Consider the following 24,947-nt stretch of genomic DNA (forward strand, 5'->3'; position numbering starts at 1 on the left):
TAGTTGATGTGGAATATAGTTCCATGTAGTCATGGTTCTAAGTAGTACTGTGCGCATCCCATTGTCAGTTCTGGACTTGGGACTGTGAAGAGACCTCTGGTGCCATGTCTTGTGCGGTATGCATGGGTGTCCGAGCTATGTGCCAGTAGTTCAAACAGACAGCTCGGTGCATTCAACATGTTAGTACCTCTCACAAATACAAGTAGTGATGAAGTCAATCTCTCCTCCACTTTGAGCCAGGAGAGATTTACATGCATATTATTAAACATTAGCTCTCTGTGTACATCCAAGGGCCAGCCCTCTTTGTGGCACCTGACCACATGAATGAACAGTAGTCCAGGTGCAACAAAACTAGAGCCTGTAGGACCTGCCTTGTTGATAGTGTTGTTACGAAGGTAGAAACTAGGGCCTGTAGGACCTGCCTTGTTAGTGCTGTTAAGAAGGTAGAAACTAGGGCCTGTAGGACCTGCCTTGTTGATAGTGTTGTTAAGAAGGTAGAGCAACGCTTTATTATGGACAGACTTCTCCCCATCTTAGCTACTGTTGTATCAATATGTTTTGACCATGACAGTTTACAATACAGGGTTACTCCAAGCAGTTTAGTCACATCAACTTGCTCAATTTCCACATGATTCATTACAAGATTTAGTTGAGGATTAGGGTTTAGTGAATGATTTGTCCAAAATACGATGCTTTCAGTTTTTGAAATACTTAGGGCAAACGTATTCCTTGCCACCCATTCTGAAACTAACTGAAGCTCTTTGTTAAGTGTTGCAGTCATTTCAGTCACTGCAGTAGTGTATAGTTTGAGTCATCCACATACAGTTGAAGTCGGAAGTTTACATACACCTCAGCCAAATACATTTAAACTCAGTTTTTCACAATTCCTAACATTTAATCCTAGTAAAAATTCCCTGTCTTAGGTCAGTTAGGATCACCAGTTTATTTTAAGAAAATGAAATGTCAGAATAATAGTAGAGAGAATGATTTATTTCAGCTTTTATTTATTTCATCACATTCCCAGTGGGTCAGAAGTTTACATACACTCAATTAGTATTTGGTAGCATTGCCTTTAAATTGTTTAACTTGGGTCAAACGTTTCGGGTAGCCTTCCACAAGCTTCCCACAATAAGTTGGGTGAATTTTGGCCCATTCCTCCTGACAGAGCTGGTGTAACTGAGTCAGGTTTGTAGGCCTCCTTGCTCACACACGCTTTTTCAGTTCTACCCACAAATTTTTCGATAGAATTGAGGTCAGGGCTTTGTGATGGCCACTCCAATACCTTGACTTTGTTGTCCTTAAGCCATTTTGCCACAACTTTGGAAGTATGCTTGGGGTCATTGTCCATTTGAGAGACCCATTTGCAACCAAGCTTTAACTTCCTGACTGATGTCTTGAGATGTTGCTTCAATATATCCACATAATTTTCTTTTCTTCATGATGCCATCTATTTTGTGAAGTGCACCAGTCCCTCCTGCAGCAAAGCACCCCCACAACACGATGTTGCCACCCCCGTGCTTCACGGTTGGGATGGTGTTCTTCGGCTTGCAAGCATCCCCCTTTTTCCTCCAAACATAATGATGGTCATTATGGCCAAACAGTTCTATTTTTGTTTCATCAGACCAGAGGATATTTCTCCAAAAGTATGATCTTTGTCCCCTAAAACCGTAGTCTGGCTTTTTTATGGCGTTTTTGGAGCAGTGGCTTCTTCCTTGCTAAGCTGCCTTTCAGGTTATGTCGATATAGGACTCGTTTTACTGTGGATATAGATACTTTTGTACCTGTTTCCTCCAGCATCTTCACAAGGTCCTTTGCTGTTGTTCTGGGATTGATTTGCAATTTTCGCACCAAAGTACGTTCATCTCTAGGAGACAGAGCGCGTCTCCTTCCTGAGCGGTATGATGGCTGCGTGGTCCCATGGTGTTTCTACTTGCGTACTATTGTTTGTACATGGTGCCTTCAGGCATTTGGAAATTGCTCCCAAGGATGAACCAGACTTGTGGAGGTCTACAATTTTTTTCTGAGGTCTTGGCTGATTTCTTTTGATTTTCCCTTGATGTCAAGCAAAGAGGCACTGAGTTTGAAGGTAGGCCTTGAAATACATCCACAGGTACACCTCTAATTAAATCAAATGATGTCAATTAGCCTATCAGGATTTTCCAAAGCCATGACATATTTTCTGGAATAAGGGCACAGTCAACTAAGTGTATGTAACTTCTGACCCACTGGAATTGACACAGTGAATTATAAGTGAAATAATCTGTCTGTAAACAAAGGTTGGAAAAATGTCCCATGTCATGCACAAAGTAGATGTCCTAACCAACTTTCCCAAACTATAGTTTGTTAACAAGAAATTTGTGGAATGGTTGAAAAACGAGTTTTAATGACTCCAACCTAAGGGTATGTAAACTTCCGACTTCAACTGTACATAGACACACTGGCCCAAAGCATTAGTAAAGATTGAAAAAAGTAATGGGCCTAGAAAGCTTTCCTGGGGAATTCTTGATTCTACCTGGATTATGTTGGAGGCTTCCATTAAAGAACATCCTCTGTGTTCTGTTAGACAGGTACTGTAACTCTTTATCCACTATATAGCAGGGGATGTAAAGCCATAACACATACGTTTTTCTAGCAATTAGACTATGATCGATAATGTCAAAAGTCGCACTGAACTCTAAAAAAACAGCCCCAATAATCTTTTTATCATCAAGTTCTATCAGCCGGGCTTACATTAAAGATATGGCAAATAGGAGTGGCAATATCGTCTGCTATTATCCTCAGTAAGTTTCCATCCAAGTTGTCAGACCCAGGTGATGTAAGAATATTTTGAAGATAAATATACAATGCAGAGTTTGAGAGGACTAAAAACTAGAGTACTAATGGTCAATAGAGAATTGTAAATAGGAGTTGGGTTTCAGTTCAACATCTGTTTAGGATCTGTGGGATGTCAGTCATGAACTGAGGGCGACGTGGCCCATGTTTTCATTGGTCTGTACATTGAGTCTGGCGTGGGATACTTGTTATTTGGCCAAGTTGTCCTGCAAGGACTTCTGATTGGTCAATTCCAGGCTAGGGTGGAGGGTTATATGTGGCATACTGTCCTTTGTTCTGTGAGGAAAAGCTGAGGACAGGGGAGACTGAACATCTGATCACCAACAACGATGAGACATTCTACAGGGAGGAAGTGCGGGCACTCGGAGTGTGGATTCAAGAAAACAACCTCTCACTCAACGTCAACAAAACAAAGGAGATGATCGTGGACTTCAGGAAACAGCAGAGGGAGAACACCCCCCTATCCACAGCAAAGGGACTGCAGTGGAGAAGGTGGAAAGATAAGTTCCTCGGCGTACACATCACAGACAAACTTCAAATGGTCCACCCACACAGACAGTGTGGTGAAGGCGCAACAGCACCTCTTCAACTTCAGGAGGCTGAAGAAATTTGGCTGTCACCCAAAACCCTGACACTTTTTTACAGATGCACAATTGAGAGCATCCTGTCGGGCTGTATCACCGCCTGGTACGGCAACTCCACCGCCCCCAACCGCAAGGCTCTACAGAGGGTGATTCGGTCTGCACAACTCTTCACCGGGGGCAAACTACCTGCCCTCCATGACACCTACAGCACCCAATGTCATAGGAAGGCCAAAAAGATCATCAAGGACAACAACCACCCGAGCCACTGCCTGTTCACATTGCTAACATCCAGAAGGCAAGGTCAGTACAGGTCCATCAAAGCTACCCTAGCCTCTCTGTTCCCTCTCACACTGAATTGGGCGAGGCAGATCAGGTTTCAAGCAACTGACAGCAGTGACAAACGATGTCTTAGGCCAACCAGAGCACAGGCTGTAAAAAGGCAGTAAAGATAAACTTCTAGTGACAGTGATCACACATAAATCAGCATCACCAAAACATCACCAATAACTTTTAAGCATCAACGAGACGTGGGTTTCATGGTTGTGCAGGTTCCGAGTGAAACCAACAACATTATTCGTTCAGTAGAAAAGAAACCTGGTGCATGTTATTATTGCGGGATTTCTGGTCACTGGCAATGATCATGTCGGAAAAGAAAATATGATTTTATGAGAGGTCGCCAGGAGAAGAAGGGTCCGTCTAAGGGAAAATGGAATCAAGACAACAGCCCCAATGACACAATACTTGTGCAGAAATGTAAGAAGCTCTCTCCAGCTCAGCAGCAGAGGTTGCTAGATGATGTGGAGGTAAACTAATGGACTCCCTCTTACGTTCCATCTCAGCTGGTGTACATATGAAATCAGATGGAATATATGTGAACATGATGGTTAACAACTTTGCAGTAGATTTTTTTTAGTAGATACGGGTACTGAAGTCACTGTATTTCCAATATCTTATGCAAAACATATATGTCCTCAGTACACGGGCAAGAAGATGACAGCAACAGGAGTGGGGGGAAAGACATATGAAACAAACCAAACCATTATCAATTTCTATTGGTCCAATGAAGATTGATGCACGAATCTACAGTTCAGAACCATGCTATTTGGACTACAAAGAAAAATGAGTGTGGCACTTTGGATATGGAATCAGTGTGCTTGACAGGTGTTGCTTCACGTTGCACAAAACAATATCCCATTAGCAAGGAAGCTATGGACGCTACTAAAGTAGTGAGTAAAGATCTATGGGACATGGGTATAGTTGAACAGGAAGCTATGGACGCTACTAAAGTAGTGAGTGAAGATCTACAGTGAGGGAAAAAAGTATTTAATCCCCTGCTGATTTTGTACATTTGCCCACTGACAAAGAAATTATCAGTCTATAATTTTAATGGTAGGTTTATTTGAAAAGTGAGACAGAATAACAACAAAAATCCAGAAAAACGCATGTCAAAAATGTTATAAAATGATTTGCATTTTAATGAGGGAAATAAGTATTTGACCCCTCTGCAAAACATGACTTAGTACTTGGTGGCAAAACCCTTGTTGGCAATTACAGAGGTCAGACGTTTCTTGTAGTTGGCCACCAGGTTTTCACACATCTCAGAAGGGATTTTGTCCCACTCCTCTTTGCAGATCTTTTCCAAGTCATTAAGGTTTCGAGGCTGACGTTTGGCAACTTGAACCTTCCGCTCCCTCCACAGATTTTCTATGGGATTAAGGTCTGGAGACTGGCTAGGCCACTCCAGGACCGTAATGTGCTTCTTCTTGAGCCACTCTTTTGTTGCCTTGGCCGTGTGTTTTGGGTCATTGTCATGCTGGAATACCCATCCACAACCCATTTTCAATGCCCTGGCCGAGGGAAGGAGGTTCTCACCCAAGATTTGATGGTACATGGCCCCGTCCATCGTCCCTTTGATGCGGGGAAGTTGTCCTGTCCCCTTAGCAGAAAAACACCCCCAAAGCACAATGTTTCCACCTCCATGTTTGACGGTGGAGATGGTGTTCTTGGGGTCATAGGCAGCATTCCTTCTCCTCCAAACACGGCGAGTTGAGTTGAGACCAAAGAGCTCCATTTTGGTCTCATCTGACCACAACACTTTCACCCAGTTGTCCTCAGAGTCATTCAGATGTTCATTGGCAAACTTCAGACAGGCATGTATATGTGCTTTCTTGAGCAGGGGGACCTTGCGGGCGCTGCAGGATTTCAGTCCTTCACAGCGTAGTGTTTTACTAATTGTTTTCTTGGTGACTATGGTCCCAGCTGCCTTGAGATCATTGACAAGATCCCCCCGTGTAGTTCTGGCCTGATTCCTCACCGTTCTCATGATCATTGCAACTCCACGAGGTGAGATCTTGCATGGAGCCCCAGGCCGAGGGAGATTGACAGTTCATTTGTGTTTCTTCCATTTGCGAATAAATCGCACCAACTGTTGTCACCTTCTCACCAAGCTGCTTGGCGATGGTCTTGTAGCCCATTCCAGCCTTGTGTAGGTCTACAATCTTGTCCCTGACATCCTTGGAGAGCTCTTTGGTCTTGGCCATGGTGGAGAGTTTAGAATCTGATTGATTGATTGCTTCTGTGGACAGGTGTCTTTTATACAGGTAACAAGGTGAGATTAGGAGCACTCGCTTTAAGAGTGTGCTCCTAATCTCAGCTTGTTACCTGTATAAAAGACACCCGAGAGCCAGAAATCTTTCTGATTGATAGGGGGTCAAATACTTATTTCCCTCATTAAAATGCAAATCAATTTATAACATTTTTTACATGCGTTTTTCTGGATTTGTTTGTTGTTATTCTGTCACTCACTGTTCAAATAAACCTACCATTAAAATTATAGACTGATCATACGTACAAAATCAGCAGGGGATTAAATACTTTTTTCACTCACTGTATGTGGGACTGATACCAGTGTGGAAGAGCTGGTCATGTCTAATCGTTATCTATGGGACTGATAGCAGTGGGAGAGCTGGTCATGTCTCATAGTTATCTATGGGACTGATACCAGTGTGGAAGAGCTGGTCATGTCTCATAGTTATTTATGGGACTGATACCAGTGTGGAAGAGCTGGTCATGTCTCATAGTTATTTATGGGACTGATACCAGTGTGGAAGAGCTGGTCATGTCTAATAGTTATCTATGGGACTGATACCAGTGGGAGAGCTGGTCATGTCTCATAGTTATCTATGGGACTGATACCAGTGTGGAAGAGCTGGTCATGTCTCATAGTTATTTATGGGACTGATACCAGTGTGGAAGAGCTGGTCATGTCTAATAGTTATCTATGGGACTGATACCAGTGTGGAAGAGCTGGTCATGTCTAATGGTTATCGATGTGGGACTGATACCAGTGTGGAAGAGCTGGTCATGTCTAATAGTTATCTATGTGGGACTGATACCAGTGTGGAAGAGCTGGTCATGTCTAATAGTTATCTATGTGGGACTGATACCAGTGTGGAAGAGCTGGTCATGTCTAATAGTTATCTATGTGGGACTGATACCAGTGTGGAAGAGCTGGTCATGTCTAATAGTTATCTATGGGACTGATACTAGTGTGGAAGAGGCTGGTCACTTTTAAAGGACTTTGTGAATTATTACATTGACAATAGGATAATTTAATATTGTCTTGCAGACAAGTGAAAGATGTTCAAAATGATTTTCAGTTTCCTCCTAATACAGGATGTGGGTGGTGTTTCCATTTCTGACACAGAGATGCATCAGCAGGATGAGGGACACTCGGGCGTCAATACCTTTCTAGCTCCTCTCTCTACACTATGCCACAGTAGTCAATCAAAGTAGTTGTTGGGTTTATACGTCTGCTCCATTCACATCAAGGGCAGGTATTCCATTAAGGAGTATTCCTTTTAACCAGTGAAATGTTGGGTATATGGAGATATACCAATTAACATAAGGCGATTATTGGTACTAATTTGGGTAAGAATGTTGAGTATCAACATGCGAGAGTACCTACAAGCTGAGAGTACCTACAATTTTTCCAATAATTGTTTACAGATTATTTCACTTAAAAAGTGAAGATCTGACTCCCAGCATAACATTTTGATTTGTCCTCTCTGAATAAACCTTTTTTTCTCCCCCTGATTTGCTTTGGAGTTTGTTATTGAAGAATAACATAAATTGCTAACAGTGGCTTGTCATTATTGATAGACAAAAATGTTTTTTATGAACTGGAACTGTTGCGTTTATATTTTTGTCCAGTAAAAATTTTACTACTTAACCAAAATGGATATCCATTCCGATATCCTAAATGTATCACCCTCCCTAACCAAGTATACATAAAGGCTTACAAAACTCAGGAAAAATGAACAAGGAATAAGGCGATTGACTGCATTCTGCTGCTAAAACCTGTAGGCTGTGACAACTGCTTATCCTTGCAGCGTTATATGCATTCACTCCGTTAAATATATGCATATGTAGATATATACACACACACAGTCATGAGAAAAAAAACTTTTAAAAGTCGTAATTTTATTATGTTTCATTTTTAGAGCCAAGGGCCTTCAGATGACGATCTGAGAAAATAAGGATAAAGGGAGAAAAATCACATTTCTTTTATTCTATTTTTTCTTGATGGCATTGAATTCAGTCGTGGCGATAACATCCCTTACCCCCGGAGTTGGGGGTGTCACTAGAGGAAACGTCCCTGGCCTTGCTTCTCTCTCATCCATGCCTGGATCCTCTCCTTCAGTTCAGGGACTGTGAATAAAGACACAATAACACAGCAAAACATGACCACAAACCCCTGAGGACCTTAACAGTTAATAAGGTGTGCTAGTAGGACATGTTGCCTAAAAGAAAATGGAAAATAAACAGACTTCAATTGCAGTTAGTGTGCTGTTCCCCTTCTTTCATGATCAACTCTTGACTGGAAGACCATGCTGTGTGTGTACATACGTGACTCCAGCATGCTTTCGTTGAGAGGCTGTCTGTTAAATGGGTCAGTTGGGGAGTTGAGAAGGTGGCGGAGGATGATGGCTCGGTCCATGATGTTCCCAGAGGGCAGTATCACAGGGTCAGTCATTAATGTGTCCATCAGAGGGTCTGTGGACACACACATACACAGACAAAAACAAAGATAAAAATTACATTTTATCTTCAATTAAAATTAAATTCATAAAATCAACATATATTTTCCTCTCTTCAGACATTGTTATTACGCTCTCTGCAATTCTTTTTTCATGCAAGTGTCTATGCTAAAAATAAAGCAGACTATATAAACGCAAAAATAAATCTTAATTAAGATAAGGTAATTATCTTTAAATTAAAGGTTGCTGTACTGTAGTACAGGGTTTTATATGTTACACGTTTGGACTGTCATGACTGGCCTGTTCAGGTCATGTTACCATGGATCACAGTCCTACAGAGACATCTCTCACTGCGCAGAGGTGGGGGTTTATGACACCTAACGCCCATTGTAAATCTTAAGGCAGCAGACGAATCCTTTGTCCTCTCAGTATGGAGGGTTGAATGTGTGAGTGGGCCATATGGAGAACCTACCTCAGGGCGGTAACATGCAATAAATGGACTTTGGGACAATATATTCCATCAGCCAAAATGTTGGTAACAACGATAGATGGAATATGAAAATGAATGTCGTTTTTGTTATGTTATTAAAAGTTAAATGACGACGTTATAACGAAAACGTAACTTGGAGTTTTCATAATAGGTACTCGATGTTTGCATACTGTGCATTGTGTGGAAAGTCTCCAGATCAAATATAATGTTTTTGGTAAAGATGAAATGAGAAGTTAGTTGTCTAAACAGGATCTGAGTAAAATCGAGACTTTGCCTCGTAACTAGATAAGACGGAAACGCCCCTTTGTGACCCGGGGGTATAAAACATGTGAGTTAAGAATTTACAAGCAGACGAGGTGACCACGAGCTGCAGCCAAGGTCTACGAGTTGTCGCAACCCGAAAACGCAACACGAAGTTGAAGTCACAGGAACCTCAATCAATTCTACGGTTGAGTAGTTGTATCTAAGGTGAATTCAAGCAGGACCACCCGGTTATTCTCTCCAAGGAATTGTGCGTCTACACTGCTTTCATTCCCACGCTGGAACCATCTACACGGCTGACCGTCCTATGAAGACCCCTCTTACAGAACGAGGGTGAGGAAACAGACCACTAAGAGAAAGGACACTGACATCGTGTGGACAAGCAGACTTACACCCGGTAACGAAAGAGGTGCCGCCATCAGAGAAGGCGAAACTCGGTCCATCAAGAGATACCCCAACGGAGACCTTCGACAAGTAATTACATATTCTGACCTGAAAGTTGGCAGTTCGGGGCAAGGTGTCAGGGCTAAACCAAGTGTAGTTTACAAATGTATCCAAGTGTGCTTTTCTCTCGTGCACTCTTTCTCTCTAAATGCCCATTTTGTGTAACACGTGTCATTGTGTTGGCTCGCTAGGGACCTGGTTCATTGTACTATGTTCTAATTGTAACCCTCTCACCAGGCTCGAATATGACTCTCACAATATTAACTTATGTAGTGCCTCAACAGCATGGGATGTTAGGTGAGAAGGACATCTCCAATAAGAATCCCTATTGTAAACCATCTAGGGTTATGACAATAGGGTATTAACTTCAGATTAAAGGATTATAGGTTTCTGTTATTGAATCAGGATAAACTATCCCATGCATTAAATTAAATTGAAACAATCAATGACTCCACCAAGACAACATACATAACGTTCCATATGTGTATTAAAACATTTTCAAACAAATACATTTTCAGACACAACATCAAAATAAATAAAAACAAACCCCAATGAGTCGTGCACAACCCGTGTCCAAATTATTTCAAGTTTACTTAAATAAACTGTTGGCGCGCGTTGGAGCTCAAAAAAATGACACCCAAAAATATCCAGAAGCACCTCACGTTGTGATTACTCACTACTTAGTAGATATTCCCTCAGCGAAGTATGGCAGTTCCATGCAGGTTTCCTCACAAAGTCCAAGGCAAGCACAGCTACCCATGCAGACAGTACTCCTTAGCCGTAACCGATATCCCATGGGAACACGAACTTGTTAAGCTTCCCAAGCAATTATCTCCCGGTGTCACACGATACCAGGCTAACCTCAAGGCTGGCAAATACCTCCACGACGAGACGGTAGCTTCAGTCTTTACTAAGTTTTAACAAAATTATAACAACTCTTTTATAAAATAAAATATGTATTTCCCTTCATGTCTTAGTAGGTATGGGTTTTGTAACAAATAAACTCAATACCTAGTTCAAACAAGGGTATTACATAATTAATAACCTAGACTGTATGTGTGTGTATCTTATATTATCATTTAGCTTGTTAGTAAATAAATAATGAACTCAATTGGTGTGGTACAGAATGATTTAGTGAGAGCTGGGATTTTGCAGATTTACAAACTATACGACGTTCAGGACGAGACTGTAGAGGAAATTAATTAATTAGCGACTGCTGTAAAAATCAATATTCTGATACTCTGAGTTAATATGGGAAACGGAAACTCATTAAAACAAATTTTTCCCTGGTGCCCCAGGTTACAGAGTTAATAATTACCTGATTAGTTTAATCACGTAGTTATAAACATAGTTAATTATTGGATAAACAGCAGTTGTCACATTAATGAGACCAACGTTATGATAGGACTCAATCACGATTTATGGCATTGTCTGGATGGCTGACCATATGTTCGCAATCACAAAAGTCAAACACCTTATCCATGGCTTTTTTACCGGAGGGATGTTCCCATAGAACCCTGGGAGCACGGACACCGTCAGGGGTATGAAGACATATGAAACTGTCCTATAATTTAGATAATTGAGGTTCAAGAATGCGTGTGGTGTTTTTAATCCCTTTTGTTTATTGTTTTGGCCAAACAAAGTGATATTAATTAGACGATGGGAGATAGAGATTTGGCGCTCTGGGAAGAATAAAAGACAGGTGGAAACTCAAGGAGCTATTGTAAACCAATCTCCTGGTGTAGCGTTCCGTTACACAATCGTGTTTTTTATACTTTGAGATACCGTTTGACATTGAAGACTTCTGGTACGTACCGGTAATACATTGGAGTACTTTGAAATGGATACGAACAGTATATTTCTGAGTAATATTCCTTGAATTATTATATGATCTAATGGTAAATGTTATTCACATTACACATAGCATATATACAGTGCATTCCGACAGTATTCAGACCCCTTGCCTTTTTCCACATTCTGTTATTGTACAGCCTTATTTTAAAATGGATTAATACATTTTTTACATCATACCCCATAATGACAAAGCAAAAACAGGTTTTTAGAAATGTCTGAACTGCATCTTTTTTTACAGAAATAAGTATTCAGACCCTGTGCTATGACACTCGAAATTGAGCTCAGGTGCAGTCGGTTTCCGTAGATCATGTTTCTACAACTTGGAGTCCACCTGTGGTATATACAATTGATTGGACATGATTTAGAAAGGCATACACCTGTCTACTGTGTTCCGGAACTCCAATTTGAGCAGCAGCAGCTGAAAAATGAGCTCCTACAAATATTGAAATTTACATGGTTTTTAGAGTGAAGTACATCGGAAAAAAGCAAAAGAAAACTGCAAGACTGAATAGGAGAAAAAACAAGCAACAAACAAAGAAGATAGGCTTTTGAAAAATAACTATTTTTCATAAAATTGTAGTTATCTTAGCTAGCTGAATTGTTTACCAGTTGCTAGGGACTCTTTTGGAAGAAGCTAGCTAGCTAACGAAGAACAACAAAGAATATCTAGTTAACAGAAGAAAAGAAAGAGAAAATCAGGACAGAAGAAAAAGGATATCAAAGTGAAACAGTTCTCTAAAGACACAGGAGACAATAATACAAGAAACAACACTTCTGTAGCTTGTCAACTATGTGTCTGTCTATCCCTGTTCTCTCCTCTCTGCACAGGCCATACAAACGCTTCACACCGCGTGGCCGCTGCCACTCCAACCTGGTGGTCCCAGCGCGCACGACCCACGTGGAGTTCCAGGTCTCCGGCAGCCTCTGGAACTGCCGGTCTGCAGCCAACAAGGCTGAGTTCATCTCAGCCTATGCTACCCTCCAGTCCCTAGACTTCCTGGCGCTGACGGAAACATGGATTACCACAGATAACACTGCTACTCCTACTGCTCTCTCTTCGTCTGCCCACGTGTTCTCGCATACCCCTAGAGCATCGAGCCAGCGGGGTGGTGGCACTGGAATCCTCATCTCTCCCAAGTGGACATTCTCTCTTTCTCCCCTGACCCATTTGTCTATCTCCTCATTTGAATTCCATGCTGTCACAGTTACCAGCCCTTTCAAGCTTAACATCCTTATCATTTATCGCCCTCCAGGTTCCCTTGGAGAGTTCATCAATGAGCTTGACGCCTTGATAAGTTCCTTTCCTGAGGATGGCTCACCTCTCACAGTTCTGGGTGACTTTAACCTCCCCACGTCTACCTTTGACTCATTCCTCTCTGCCTCCTTCTTTCCACTCCTCTCCTCTTTTGACCTCACCCTCTCACCTTCCCCCCCTACTCACAAGGCAGGCAATACGCTTGACCTCATCTTTACTAGATGCTGTTCTTCCACTAATCTCATTGCAACTCCCCTCCAAATCTCCGACCACTACCTTGTATCCTTTTCCCTCTTGCTCTCATCCAACACTTCTCACTCTGCCCCTACTCGGATGGTATTGCGCCGTCCCAACCTTCGCTCTCTCTCTCCCGCTACTCTCTCCTCTTCCATCCTATCATCTCTTCCCTCTGCTCAAACCTTCTCCAACCTATCTCCTGATTCTGCCTCCTCAACCCTCCTCTCCTCCCTTTCTGCATCCTTTGATTTTCTCTGTCCCCTATCCTCCAGGCCGGCTCGGTCCTCCCCTCCTGCTCCGTGGCTCGACGACTCACTACGAGCTCACAGAACAGGGCTCCGGGCAGCCGAGCGGAAATGGAGGAAAACTCGCCTCCCTGCGGACTTGGCATCCTTTCACTCACTCCTCTCTACATTCTCCTCTTCTGTCTCTGCTGCTAAAGCCACTTTCTACCACTCTAAATTCCAAGCATCTGCCTCTAACCCTAGGAAGCTCTTTGCTACCTTCTCCTCACTCCTGAATCCTCCTCCCCCTCCCCCCCCTCCTCCCTCTCTGCGGATGACTTCGTCAACCATTTTGAAAAGAAGGTTGACGATATCCGATCCTCGTTTGCTAAGTCAAACGACACCGCTGGTCCTGCTCACACTGCCCTACCCTGTGCTTTGACCTCTTTCTCCCCTCTCTCTCCAGATGAAATCTCGCGTCGTGACGGCCGGCCGCCCAACAACCTGCCCACTTGACCCTATCCCCTCCTCTCTTCTCCAGACCATTTCCGGAGACCTTCTCCCCTTCCTCACCTCGCTCATCAACTCATCCTTGACCGCTGGCTACGTCCCTTCCGTCTTCAAGAGAGCGAGAGTTGCACCCCTTCTGAAAAAACCTACACTCGATCCCTCCGATGTCAACAACTACAGACCAGTATCCCTTCTTTCTTTTCTCTCCAAAACTCTTGAACGTGCCGTCCTTGGCCAGCTCTCCTGCTATCTCTCTCAGAATGACCTTCTTGATCCTAATCAGTCAGGTTTCAAGACTGGGCATTCAACTGAGACTGCTCTTCTCTGTGTCACGGAGGCTCTCCGCACTGCTAAAGCTAACTCTCTCTCCTCTGCTCTCATACTTCTAGACCTGTCTGCTGCCTTTGATACTGTGAACCATCAGATCCTCCTCTCCACCCTCTCCGAGTTGGGCATCTCCGGCGCGGCCCACGCTTGGATTGCGTCCTACCTGACAGGTCGCTCCTACCAGGTGGCGTGGCGAGAATCTGTCTCCGCATCATGCGCTCTCACCACTGGTGTCCCCCAGGGCTCTGTTCTAGGCCCTCTCCTATTCTCGCTATACACCAAGTCACTTGGCTCTGTCATATCCTCACATGGTCTCTCCTATCATTGCTATGCAGACGACACACAATTAATCTTCTCCTTTCCCCCTTCTGATAACCAGGCGGCGAATCGCATCTCTGCATGTCTGTCAGACATATCAGTGTGGATGACGGATCACCAGCTCAAGCTGAACCTCGGCAAGACGGAGCTGCTCTTCCTCCCGGGGAAGGACTGCCCGTTCCATGATCTCGCCATCACGGTTGACAACTCCCTTGTGTCCTCCTCCCAGAGTGCTAAGAACCTTGGCGTGATCCTGGACAACACCCTGTCGTTCTCCACTAACATCAAGGCGGTGACCCGATCCTGTAGGTTCATGCTCTACAACATTCGCAGAGTACGACCCTACCTCACACAGGAAGCGGCGCAGGTCCTAATCCAGGCACTTGTCATCTCCCGTCTGGATTACTGCAACTCGCTGTTGGCTGGGCTCCCTGCCTGTGCCATTAAACCCCTACAACTCATCCAGAACGCCGCAGCCCGTCTGGTGTTCAACCTTCCCAAGTTCTCTCACGTCACCCCGCTCCTCCGCTCTCTCCACTGGCTTCCAGTTGAAGCTCGCATCCGCTACAAGACCATGGTGATTGCCTACGGAGCTGTGAAGGGAACGGCACCTCCATACCTTCAGGCTCTGATCAGGCCCTACACCCAAACAAGGGCACTGCGTTCATCCACCACTGGCCTGCTGGCCCCCCTACCTCTGAGGAAGCACAGTTCCTGCTCAGCCCAGTCAAAACTGTTCGCTGCTCTGGCACCCCAATGGTGGAACAAGCTCCCTCACGACGCCAGGACAGCAGAGTCAATCACCACCTTCCGGAGACACCTGAAACCCCACCTCCTTAAGGAATACCTAGGATAGGATAAAGTAATCCTTCTAACGCCCCCCCCCCCCCCTTAAAATATTTAGATGCACTATTGTAAAGTGGTTGTTCCACTGGATATCATAAGGTGAATGCACCATTTTGTAAGTCGCTCTGGATAAGAGCGTCTGCTAAATGACTTAAATGTAAATGTAAATGTATATAAAGGTCTAACAGTTAACAGTGCATGTCAGAGCAAAAACCAAGCCATGAGGTCGACGGAAGTGTCAGTAGAGCTCTGAGACAGGATTGTGTCGTGGTACATATCTGGGGAAGGGTACCAAAACATTTATGCAGCACTGAAGGTCCCCTAGAACACAGTGGCCTCCATCATTCTTAAATGGAAGTTTGGAACCACCAAGACTCCTCCTAGAGCTGGCCGCCCAGCCAAACAGAACAATCAGGGAGAAGGACCTTGGTACGGCCCAGTACATTACTGGGGCCAAGCTTCCTGCCATCCAGGACTTCTATAATCAGGCGGTGTCAGAGGAAGGCCCTAAAAATCGTCAAAGACTCCATCCACCCTTGCACCCCCCACCCCCTTTACACTGCTGCTACTCTGTTTATTATTTATGCATATTCACTTTAACTCTACCTACATGTACATGTTACCTCAACTAACCGGTGCCCCCACACATTGACTCTGTACCGGTACTACCTGTATATAGCCTCGCTTGTTATTTTACTGCTGCCGTTTAATTATTTGTAACTTTTATTTTCTATTTTCTGTTTTTTTACTTAACACTTAACCAAAAAAATCTTAACTTCTTAAAGTATGGTTGGTTAAGGACTTGTAAGCAAGCATTTCACTGTAAGCTCTACACCTGTTGTATTCAGCACATGTGACAAATAAAATTTGATGATTCGGTCATGGAGGTGACCAAAAACCCAATGGTCACTGACAGAGCTCCAGAGTTCCTCTGTTGAGATGGGAGAACCTTCCAGAAAGACAACCATCTCTGCAGCACTCTACCAATTAGGCCTTTATGGTAGAGTGGTCATGCAGAATCCACTCCTCAGCCCGCTTGGTGTTTACCAAATGGCACCTAAAGGACTTTCAGACCATGAGAAACAAGATTCTCTGGTCTGATGAAACCAAGAATGAACTCATTGGCCTGAGTGCCAAGCGTCACATCTGGAGGAAACCTGGCACCATCCCTACGGTGAAGCACGGTGGTGGCAGCATCATGCTGTGGGGATGTTTTTCAGCAGCAGGGACTGAGAGACTGGTCAGGATTGAGGGAAAGATGAATGGAGCAAAGTACAGAGAGATCCTTGATGAAGTCCTGAGCGCTCTGGAGCATGTTTTCAAGACGACCCTAAGCACAGAGCCAAAACAACGCAGGAGGGGCTTCTGGACATGTCTCTGAATGTCCTTGAGTGGGCCAGCCAGAGCCCGGACTTGATCCCGATCGATCCTCTCTGGAGAGAACTGAAAATAGCTGTGCAGCAACACTCCCCATCCAACCTGACAGAGCTTGAGAGGCTCTGCAGAGAAGAATGGGAGAAATTCCCCAAATACAGGTATAGGATAGCCCAGTCTAAGCTGTCTGTGTGACCCTCATTACTCACAAAATGTCCCGTATTTTGCCACGATAGAGGGTCTTCCTTTTACTTGTATGTCCCAATCAAACTGACTTAAACTCAGCTCATTTGACCGAAGTCCTGGACTCATGAAAAAATCCTACGGATGTTCAGAACATTGCGGACAGATATGTAAGGTACAGAACAGACACGGTGCTGTAGCAGGCCTAATGTGGAATAGAGGACTGTGACCAGTCTTAGTAATTTAAGTCTTACTGCGACGTTGCATCCAAATGAACATGCTGCTGCGGTCAGGGGCAATTAGTAACACAATAAATAAAATATATATGTTTGTCCCAAAACGTGCCAGTTTGAACACTAGAAAGTGAATTTAAACACTTGCGAGTTTGAACACTGGAAAAGTTGAACACTTGCCTTTAAACTCGTCAGGTGCGTCACTGTAGTCCATTTCGGACTGAGAGTTCCTGGCGACTATCTCCTCCACCTTATCCGATAGCAGCTTGAATTTTTCAATGGTGATGGTGGACTTGATCCCGGCTTTCTTCATCTTGGAAATCACTTCCTCAAAGAGCTCTCGGCTGTATGACCGCTGGAAAGGGGAGAGAAAGAACACCATGTAAGCCTGTGGAGTATTTATTACTACACACCATAGCAAAATGTTCTGCAACAGTAGATCCCTCCACGCTTTGGCCTGTTTGGTTCCTAGTGAATACATACATCCCTGGAAAGGGGGGTAAGGGGAGCAAACAAACAGCCTTTCGGGGGAATTTTCCGTGAGAGGCCTAAGGATGTAAGTGTGTCATTCTTCCAAATTATAACTAAATTGAGATGTCAGCATGGTCTGTACTGACAGCACAGTCACTAGGACTGCTATTTCTTCCCCAGGCTTTGTATTGTGGCTAACAACCATGTGCCTCAAATTTCATAATTAAGTACTTTACCCAAACCTGGTATAATGACATACACTCCCCTCCACGTACTTGGACAGTGAAGCAATGTTTTTTTAACATTTGGCTCTATACTCCAGCATTTTGGATTTGAGATCAAATGTTTCATTCGAGGCAACAATACAGAATGTCACCTTTAATTTCAGGGTGTTTTAATGTTTAGAAATGAAAGCACTTTATGTATCCAGTTCTCCCCCAGACTAAGAAGTCTTTGGACAAATTCACTTACTGTATTAGTCAAAAGATTAGCATTTCGCCCCATACTCCTTGCTTGTGACTACAAACTCGGATGCATTTGCGGTTTGTTTCGGGTTATGTATTGCCCAATAGTAACAATGGTGAATGGAGTATTTAAAAAAAAATAAGTGAGTAGATTAGACATTTCTGAACACTTCCAAATGAATCCTGATAATACCATGATTTAAAAAAAATCACGAATAATGACAGATGCCGTTTAGAGGCTACAACAAAACACGTTAAACTCTCACCATTACCAATAACAGGGGAGAGGTTAGCATTTTTTGGGGGGTATGATCTTTGTGCCTCTAACTTTCTCACTCATCATTATCCATGTGTTCAGAAATACACTACCGTTCAAAAGTTTGGGGTCACTTAGAAATGTCCTTGTTTTTGAAAGAAAAAAAAATGGCTTTTGTCCATTAAAATAACATCAAATTGATCAGAAATACAGTGTGGACATTGTTAATGTTGTAACTGACTATTATAGCTGGAAACGGCTGATTTTTAATGGAATATCTACATAGGCGTACAGAGGCCCATTATCAGCAACCATCACTCCTGTGTTCCAATGGCACGTTGTGTTAGCTAATCCAAGTTGATCATTTTAAAAGACTAATTGACCATTAGAAAATACTTTTGCAATTATGTTAGCACAGCTGAAAACTGTTGTGCTGATTAAAGAAGCAATAAAACTGGCCTTCTTGAGACTAGTTGAGTATCTGGAGCATCAGCATTTGTGGGTTCGATTACAGGCTCCAAAATGGCCAGAAACAAAGACCTTTCTTCTGAAACTCGTCAGTCTATTCTTGATCGGAGAAATTAAGGCTATTCCATGTGAGAAATTGCCAAGAACCTGAAGATCTCGTACAACTGTGTACTACTCCCTTCACAGAACAGCGCAAACTGGCTCTAACCAGAATAGAAAGAGGAGTGGGAGGCCCTGGTGCACAACTGAGCAAGAGGACAGGTACATTAGTGTGTCTAGTTTGAGAAACAGACGCCTCCCAAGTCCTTAGCTGGCTGCTTCATTAATAGTACCGCAAAACACCAGTCTCAACGTCAACAGTGAAGAGGCAACTCCGGGATGCTGGCCTTCTAGGCGGAGTTCCTCTGTCCAGTGTCTGTGTTCTTTTGTCCATCTTAATCTTTTATTTTTATTGGCCAGTCTGAGATATGGCTTTTTATTTGATGAGTCCAAATTTTAGGTTTTTGGTTCCAACCGCCGTGTCTTTGTGAGATGCAGAGTAGGTGAACGGGTGATCATACACCACATTATGTGTTACATCCTGAATTCTAAATGTTTTACACACAACACACCTAAAATAAATCTAATTTACGTAAGTATTCACACCCATTTGCTACGACACTACAAATTGTTATTTTTATAAATTTGCAAAAACTTTAAAAACCTGTTTTTAACTCTGTCATTATGGGGTATTGTGTGTAGATTACTGAGGAGTTTTTATTTATTTAATCCATTTTAGAATAAGGCTGTAACGTAACAAAATGTGGAAAAAGTGAAGGGGTCTGAATACTTTCCTTAGGTACTGTACTGTATCTGGGGAAGGGTCTAAAACAATTTCTAGAGTGTTGGAGACCACTGTGCTCTTGGAAACTTCCATCATTGGAACTACCCAGACTCTGCCTAGAGCTAGCCATCCGACCAAACTGAGCAACCAGGCATGAAGGACCTTGGTCAGGAAGCTGACTAAGAACCCAATGACCACTGACAGAATTACAGAGTTCATTGGCTGAGATAGGAGAACCTGCCAGAAGGACTACAGTCCTTCACCAATCTGGGCTTTATGGGAGAGTGGCTGTAGTATAGAACCAAATAAAAAAATATATACTTTACTTTGGGAGGGGAGTGTAGGTGTGTAACCATAGAAATTTGAGTCAGTAGAACTGTTTTTACTTCCTGATTCACTGCTATGGGTACACTCAATATACAGTCAAGCTGCTGAGTTATTTTAATGTATACAGCTCTTTATTTAGCAAGGCTTAGGGTTTAATTTAGATGAGATTAATGTATTCGTCATAAATGTTAAATCTTTCTGGTCATACATATATACATACAAAGTTACACAGTAGAGCATCCATACAAAAATGTATTGGGGCCTACTTCTACTCAGACATGGGTTCAAATACTTAACATTGTTGCCAGATGGGTGGGGTTTCAAGTTTTGGGACTTTTCTATTTGAAAACTCAGGTATGCAACTACTACAGTTTACCTGGTCGTCGGCGATGGCCTTGGCGAAGCGGGCACAGTCAAGTTGCAGGTAAATGTCAGTAAGCTGGTCTAGGAGCTTTTTGGGCTCAAAACCGTACTTCTCTGGGTTCTCCACCTTCAGGTCCCGGCACTTGGGCCCGCATAGCTGCTGGAGGTTAAAGTTCAGCATGGCCGCCAGACGAGGCCCCAACTCCTGGAACACACAAAGCAGGAAGTTCAGTCACCAGGGAAAATATTTGTGTATCTACGTCGATGAATAGGAATAGTTTAAGGTTACTATTGAAGTGCTTTACACCGTACAGGGCTTGACATTAAGGTATATTTGCCAGTGGCACACTGGGCCAGTACCAAGTGAAAAATCTTGGCCACGACCACAGGAAAGCAAGTTAGTGTCTTCAAATACTTAAACATTTTGTTTTGTTACAGCCTGATTTCAAAATGTATTAAATATTTTTTTCCTAACCCATCTACACACAATAACACCCTAACGACAAAGTGAAAACATGTTTCATTAATGAATTGAAAATTAAATACAAAATCTAATTTACATAAGTATTCACACCCTCGAGTCAATACATGTTAGAATCATCTTTGGCAGCAATTACAGCTGTGAGTCTTTATGGGTAAGTCTCTAAGAGCTTTGCACACCTGAATTGTACAATATTTGCACATTCATTAAAAAAAAAAGCTCTGTCAAGCTCTGTCAAGTTGGTTGTTGATCATTGCTAGAAAGCCATTTAAGTCTTGCTGTAGAATTTCGAGACGATTTAAGTCAAAACTGTAACTAGACCACTCAGGAACATTCAATGTTGTCTTGGTAAGCAACTCCAGTGTAGATTTGGCCTTGTGTTTTAGGTTATTGTCCTGCTGAAAGGTGAATTTGTCACCCAGTGTCGGTTGGAAAGCAGACAACCAGGTTCCCTCTAGGATTTTCCTGTGCTCAGCACAATTCCGTTTCTTTTTATCCTAAAAAACTCCCTAGTCCTTGCCGATGACAAGCATACCCATAACATGATGCAGCCACCCCCATGCTTGAAAATATGAAGAGTGGTGATTTGTTGTTGGATTTGCTCTAAACATAACGCTTTGTATTCAGGATATAAAGTTAATTTCTTTGCCGTATTTGCAGTTTTACTTTAGTTCCTTATTGCAGGGATGCACTGAAACATGCAAAAAAAATCCCTGCTAGGGGGAAATGCAGGTTTTAACTAAATATACAACAAAATAATATGATCTACATGATCAGTCTCTGTGTGTACAATAAAAAAAGTGTTTAATGTGAACCTAACCTAGCTAAAAAAATGTAAAGAAAGCAATCCAAAGTTATTTGCTGCCTAGACTTTAGACTTGAGTGCCATTTGCTGTAGAGAAAAAAAAACAATACACTAATATTAGTTAGCCATGACGGCCTTTATAATAGAACGCTTGTGACCACACACAAATATTGCACTTGGGGAAAAAACATCTTAAAGTAGAAATAGAATGAAACAGGCATTCTGTTTTTGCTCTAGTATAGTGGCCACTATAGACATCGATCAAGTGCACAAAGCTACATGTGAGCAAAAATAACGTTCACTGAGTAAAAAAAAAAAATATATATAATCCTTCTTCATTCACACGTTACTGTCAAGTTCAAAACAAAAACTATCTTTGGGCTACACTGCACATTATTACATTGTACACTTTCCGCTTGTGGACATCTGTTCTACAATGTGCACGCAAAAATGAGAAAGAGGGAAAGTGTGTGGTGTTCCTTTCACCTCTATAGAGGCATCCAGTTTAAACCAGGCCCAGCTCCAGCTACACTTGATCCCTGAATCCACTTGTTTAACAAGCAACGCCTCATTTTCACCTAATTCTCTCACTCTGAAAATTAACCACATACTGTAGAGAGAAAACATTAGTCAACAGATAGTGGTTAGTTCGTTACGCAAAAAGGTGACGAGTTTGCACCCCTGTTATTGCGTCAGACATTGGATAGATTGAGAAGGATTAAATACAAATATAAATACCTTTTCTCTGTTTTGGAGTTTGAAAATGTGCTGGCCAAAGCTTGATTAACTGGCCCGGTGAGCTTGGCAGATGTGGAGTACTGCAGTAATATTTTTTAAAAGTGCAATTTGAAGTCGGAAGTTCACATAAACGAGTTTTAATGACGCCAACCTGAGTGTTTCAACCACTCCACAAATTTCTTGTTAACAAACTATAGTTTTGGCAAGTCGGTTAGGACATCTACTTTGTGCATGACACAAGTAATTTTTCCAACAATTGTTTACAGACAGATTATTTCACTTATAATTCACTGTATCACAATTCCAGTGGGTCAGAAGTTTACATACACTAAGTTGACTGTGCCTTTAAACAGCTTGGAAAATGCCAGAAAATGATGTCATGGCTTTAGAAGCTTCTGATAGGCTAATTGACATCATTTGAGTCAATAGGAGGTGTACCTGTACTTCAAGGCCTACCTTCAAACTCAGTGCCTCTTTGCCTGACGTCATGGGGAAATCAAAAGAAATCAGCCAAGACCTCAGGAAAAGAATTGTAGAGCTCCACAAGTCTGGTTCATCCTTGGGAGCAATTTCCAAATGCCTTAAGGTACCACATTCATCTGCACAAACAATAGTGCGCAAGTAGAAACACCATGGGACCACGCAGCCGTCATACCGCTCAGGAAGGAGACGCGTTCTGTCTCCTAGAGATTAACGTACTTTGGTGCAAAAAGTGCAAATCAATCCCAGAACAACAGCAAAGGACCTTGTGAAGATGCTGGAGGAAACAGGTACAAAAGTATCTATATCCACAGTAAAATGAGTCCTATATCGACATAACCTAAAGGCCGCTCAGCAAGGAAGAAGCCACTGCTCCAAAACCGCCATAAAAAAAAGCCAGACTATGGTTTGCAACTGCACATGGGGACAAAGATTGTACTTCTTGGAGAAATGTCCTCTGGTCTGATGAAACGAAAATAGAACCGTTTGGCCATAATGACCATCGTTATGTTTCGAGGAAAAAAGGGGGATGCTTGCAAGCCGAAGAACACCATCCCAATCGTGAAGCACGGGGGTGGCAGCATCATGTTGTGGGGGTGCTTTGCTGCAGGAAGGTCTGGTGCACTTCACAAAATAGATGGCCTCATGAGGAAAGGAAAATTATGTGGATATATTGAAGCAACATCTTAAGACATCAGTCAGGAAATCAAAGCTTGACCCCAAGCATACTTCCAAAGTTGTGACAAAATGGCTTAAGGAGAACAAAGTCAAGGTATTGGAGTGGCCATCACAAAGCCCTGACCTCAATCCTATAGAAAATATGTGGGCAGAACTGAAAAAGTGTGCGCGAGCAAGGAGGCCTACAAACCTGACTCAGTTACACCAGCTCTGTCAGGAGGAATGGGCCAAAATTGTGGGAAGCTTGTGGAAGGCTAACCGAAACGTTTGACACAAGTTAAACAATTTAAAGGCAATGCTACCAAATACTAATTGAGTGCATGTAAACTTCTGACCCACTGGGAATGTGATGAAAGAAATAAAAGCTGAAATAAATCACTCTACTATTATTCTGACATTTCGCATTCTTAAAATAAAGTGGTGATCCTAACTGACTTAAGACAAGACATTTTTACTGGGATTAAATGTCAGGAATTGGTAAAAACTGAGTTTAAATGTATTTGGCTAAGGTGTTTGTAAACTTCAGACTTGAACTGTATTTTGTGCTGCTGCACAGCAATGTTCTATTCTCGGAAGAAAAACAAAAAGGGGATGATTGCGACCACTTAGTAAACGAAAAATGTAGACAAATGAATTTTGTGCCTTACTTTTCCCATCACAGCACTCTTGAAGAAAACGGATGAAGGCACATACCAGGCCGAAACACTTTGGCATTTGTTTTTCAGGTTATTTATATTTCTACTGTAATGCCAAGACAATAAACACTTTTTAAAATCAAAAAGTTATTCCCTGCGTTTTCTTCAAGAGTGCCTTGATAGTGAAAAGTAAACCACACAATATATTTTTATACATTTTCCGTTTACTAAGTGGTGGCCATCATCCCCTTTGTTTTTCCGCCAGTCATAGGATACCCTTTTCAAAGCAGCCTTAAAATGTTTCATCCATTCGAGTAGACCAGCACATAGTTTTTCCTTCTCAATGTTCTATTGTTGTTGTCGGCTGCTGTATGTGGCTATGTTGACAGCCAGTAAAAGTCATGCTAACCTCATCTTTGTCAAAAACAACATTGTAAATGGGGTGCTCTAGAGCCCCTCTCTGTAGCCTGGAAACAGAGCATGATTGAAATGTGTGTTTTTTTTCCTGGTCAGAGTGGTACTCACGGGCCGGAGGAAGGGCTTCTGGACCTGCTTGGTGAGGATGTGGAACATGTCGACCGTCTCTGTAGCCAGGGCCAGGTAGGAGCGTGACACCCGCTCATCCTGGGTCAACTGGGACTGGCGGCTCTGCTGCTGCTCCTGAGGGAGAAATGGAGGAACACTCAGTGTTTCAGTCTTAAGGCACTACAAATGAACTTCGTAACACATTCATAAGCACTTCACAACCCATTTGTTTTTTTCCCCAGAAATTCCGTACTGACCCTGGGAAGCTGATCCCACTGCTCCTTGTTTTTAACCTCCTCCTGGACCTCATGGATGCGCTTCAGGGACTCCAGGCTCTCGTCCAGCAGAAAGGTGGTGTCGTTGATCAGCATGTTGATGTAACGCACAAACTGTTTCCCGGAGCTACAGGGGAACAAACAGAT

At 42.7% G+C, this 24,947-nt stretch overlaps 1 protein-coding gene across 6 annotated transcripts in view; it reads right to left on the reverse strand.

The window, feature by feature from the left end:
* Positions 1–7,878: 7,878 nt before the first annotated feature.
* The window catches only part of LOC100380420 (ubiquitination factor E4B, UFD2 homolog (S. cerevisiae)), a 93,752-nt gene continuing 76,683 nt past the window's right edge, over positions 7,879–24,947 (reverse strand). For 5 of the 6 annotated variants that reach the window (XM_014135593.2, XM_014135591.2, XM_014135590.2 and 2 more), the window contains 6 exons: positions 24,783–24,927; positions 24,526–24,660; positions 20,197–20,388; positions 17,192–17,366; positions 8,325–8,471; positions 7,879–8,126 (listed from right to left, as the gene is read on the reverse strand). In XM_014135593.2, coding sequence (XP_013991068.1) covers positions 8,059–8,126; positions 8,325–8,471; positions 17,192–17,366; positions 20,197–20,388; positions 24,526–24,660; positions 24,783–24,927 — 862 coding nt within the window. In that variant the 3' untranslated portion in view covers positions 7,879–8,058. The remainder of the gene's footprint in view (positions 8,127–8,324; positions 8,472–17,191; positions 17,367–20,196; positions 20,389–24,525; positions 24,661–24,782; positions 24,928–24,947) is intronic. The other variant, NM_001173704.1, reaches the window with a different exon arrangement.

Source organism: Salmo salar, chromosome 13 (genome assembly GCF_965601325.2).
Source record: "Salmo salar chromosome 13, fSalSal1, whole genome shotgun sequence".
Lineage (NCBI taxonomy): Eukaryota > Metazoa > Chordata > Actinopteri > Salmoniformes > Salmonidae > Salmo > Salmo salar.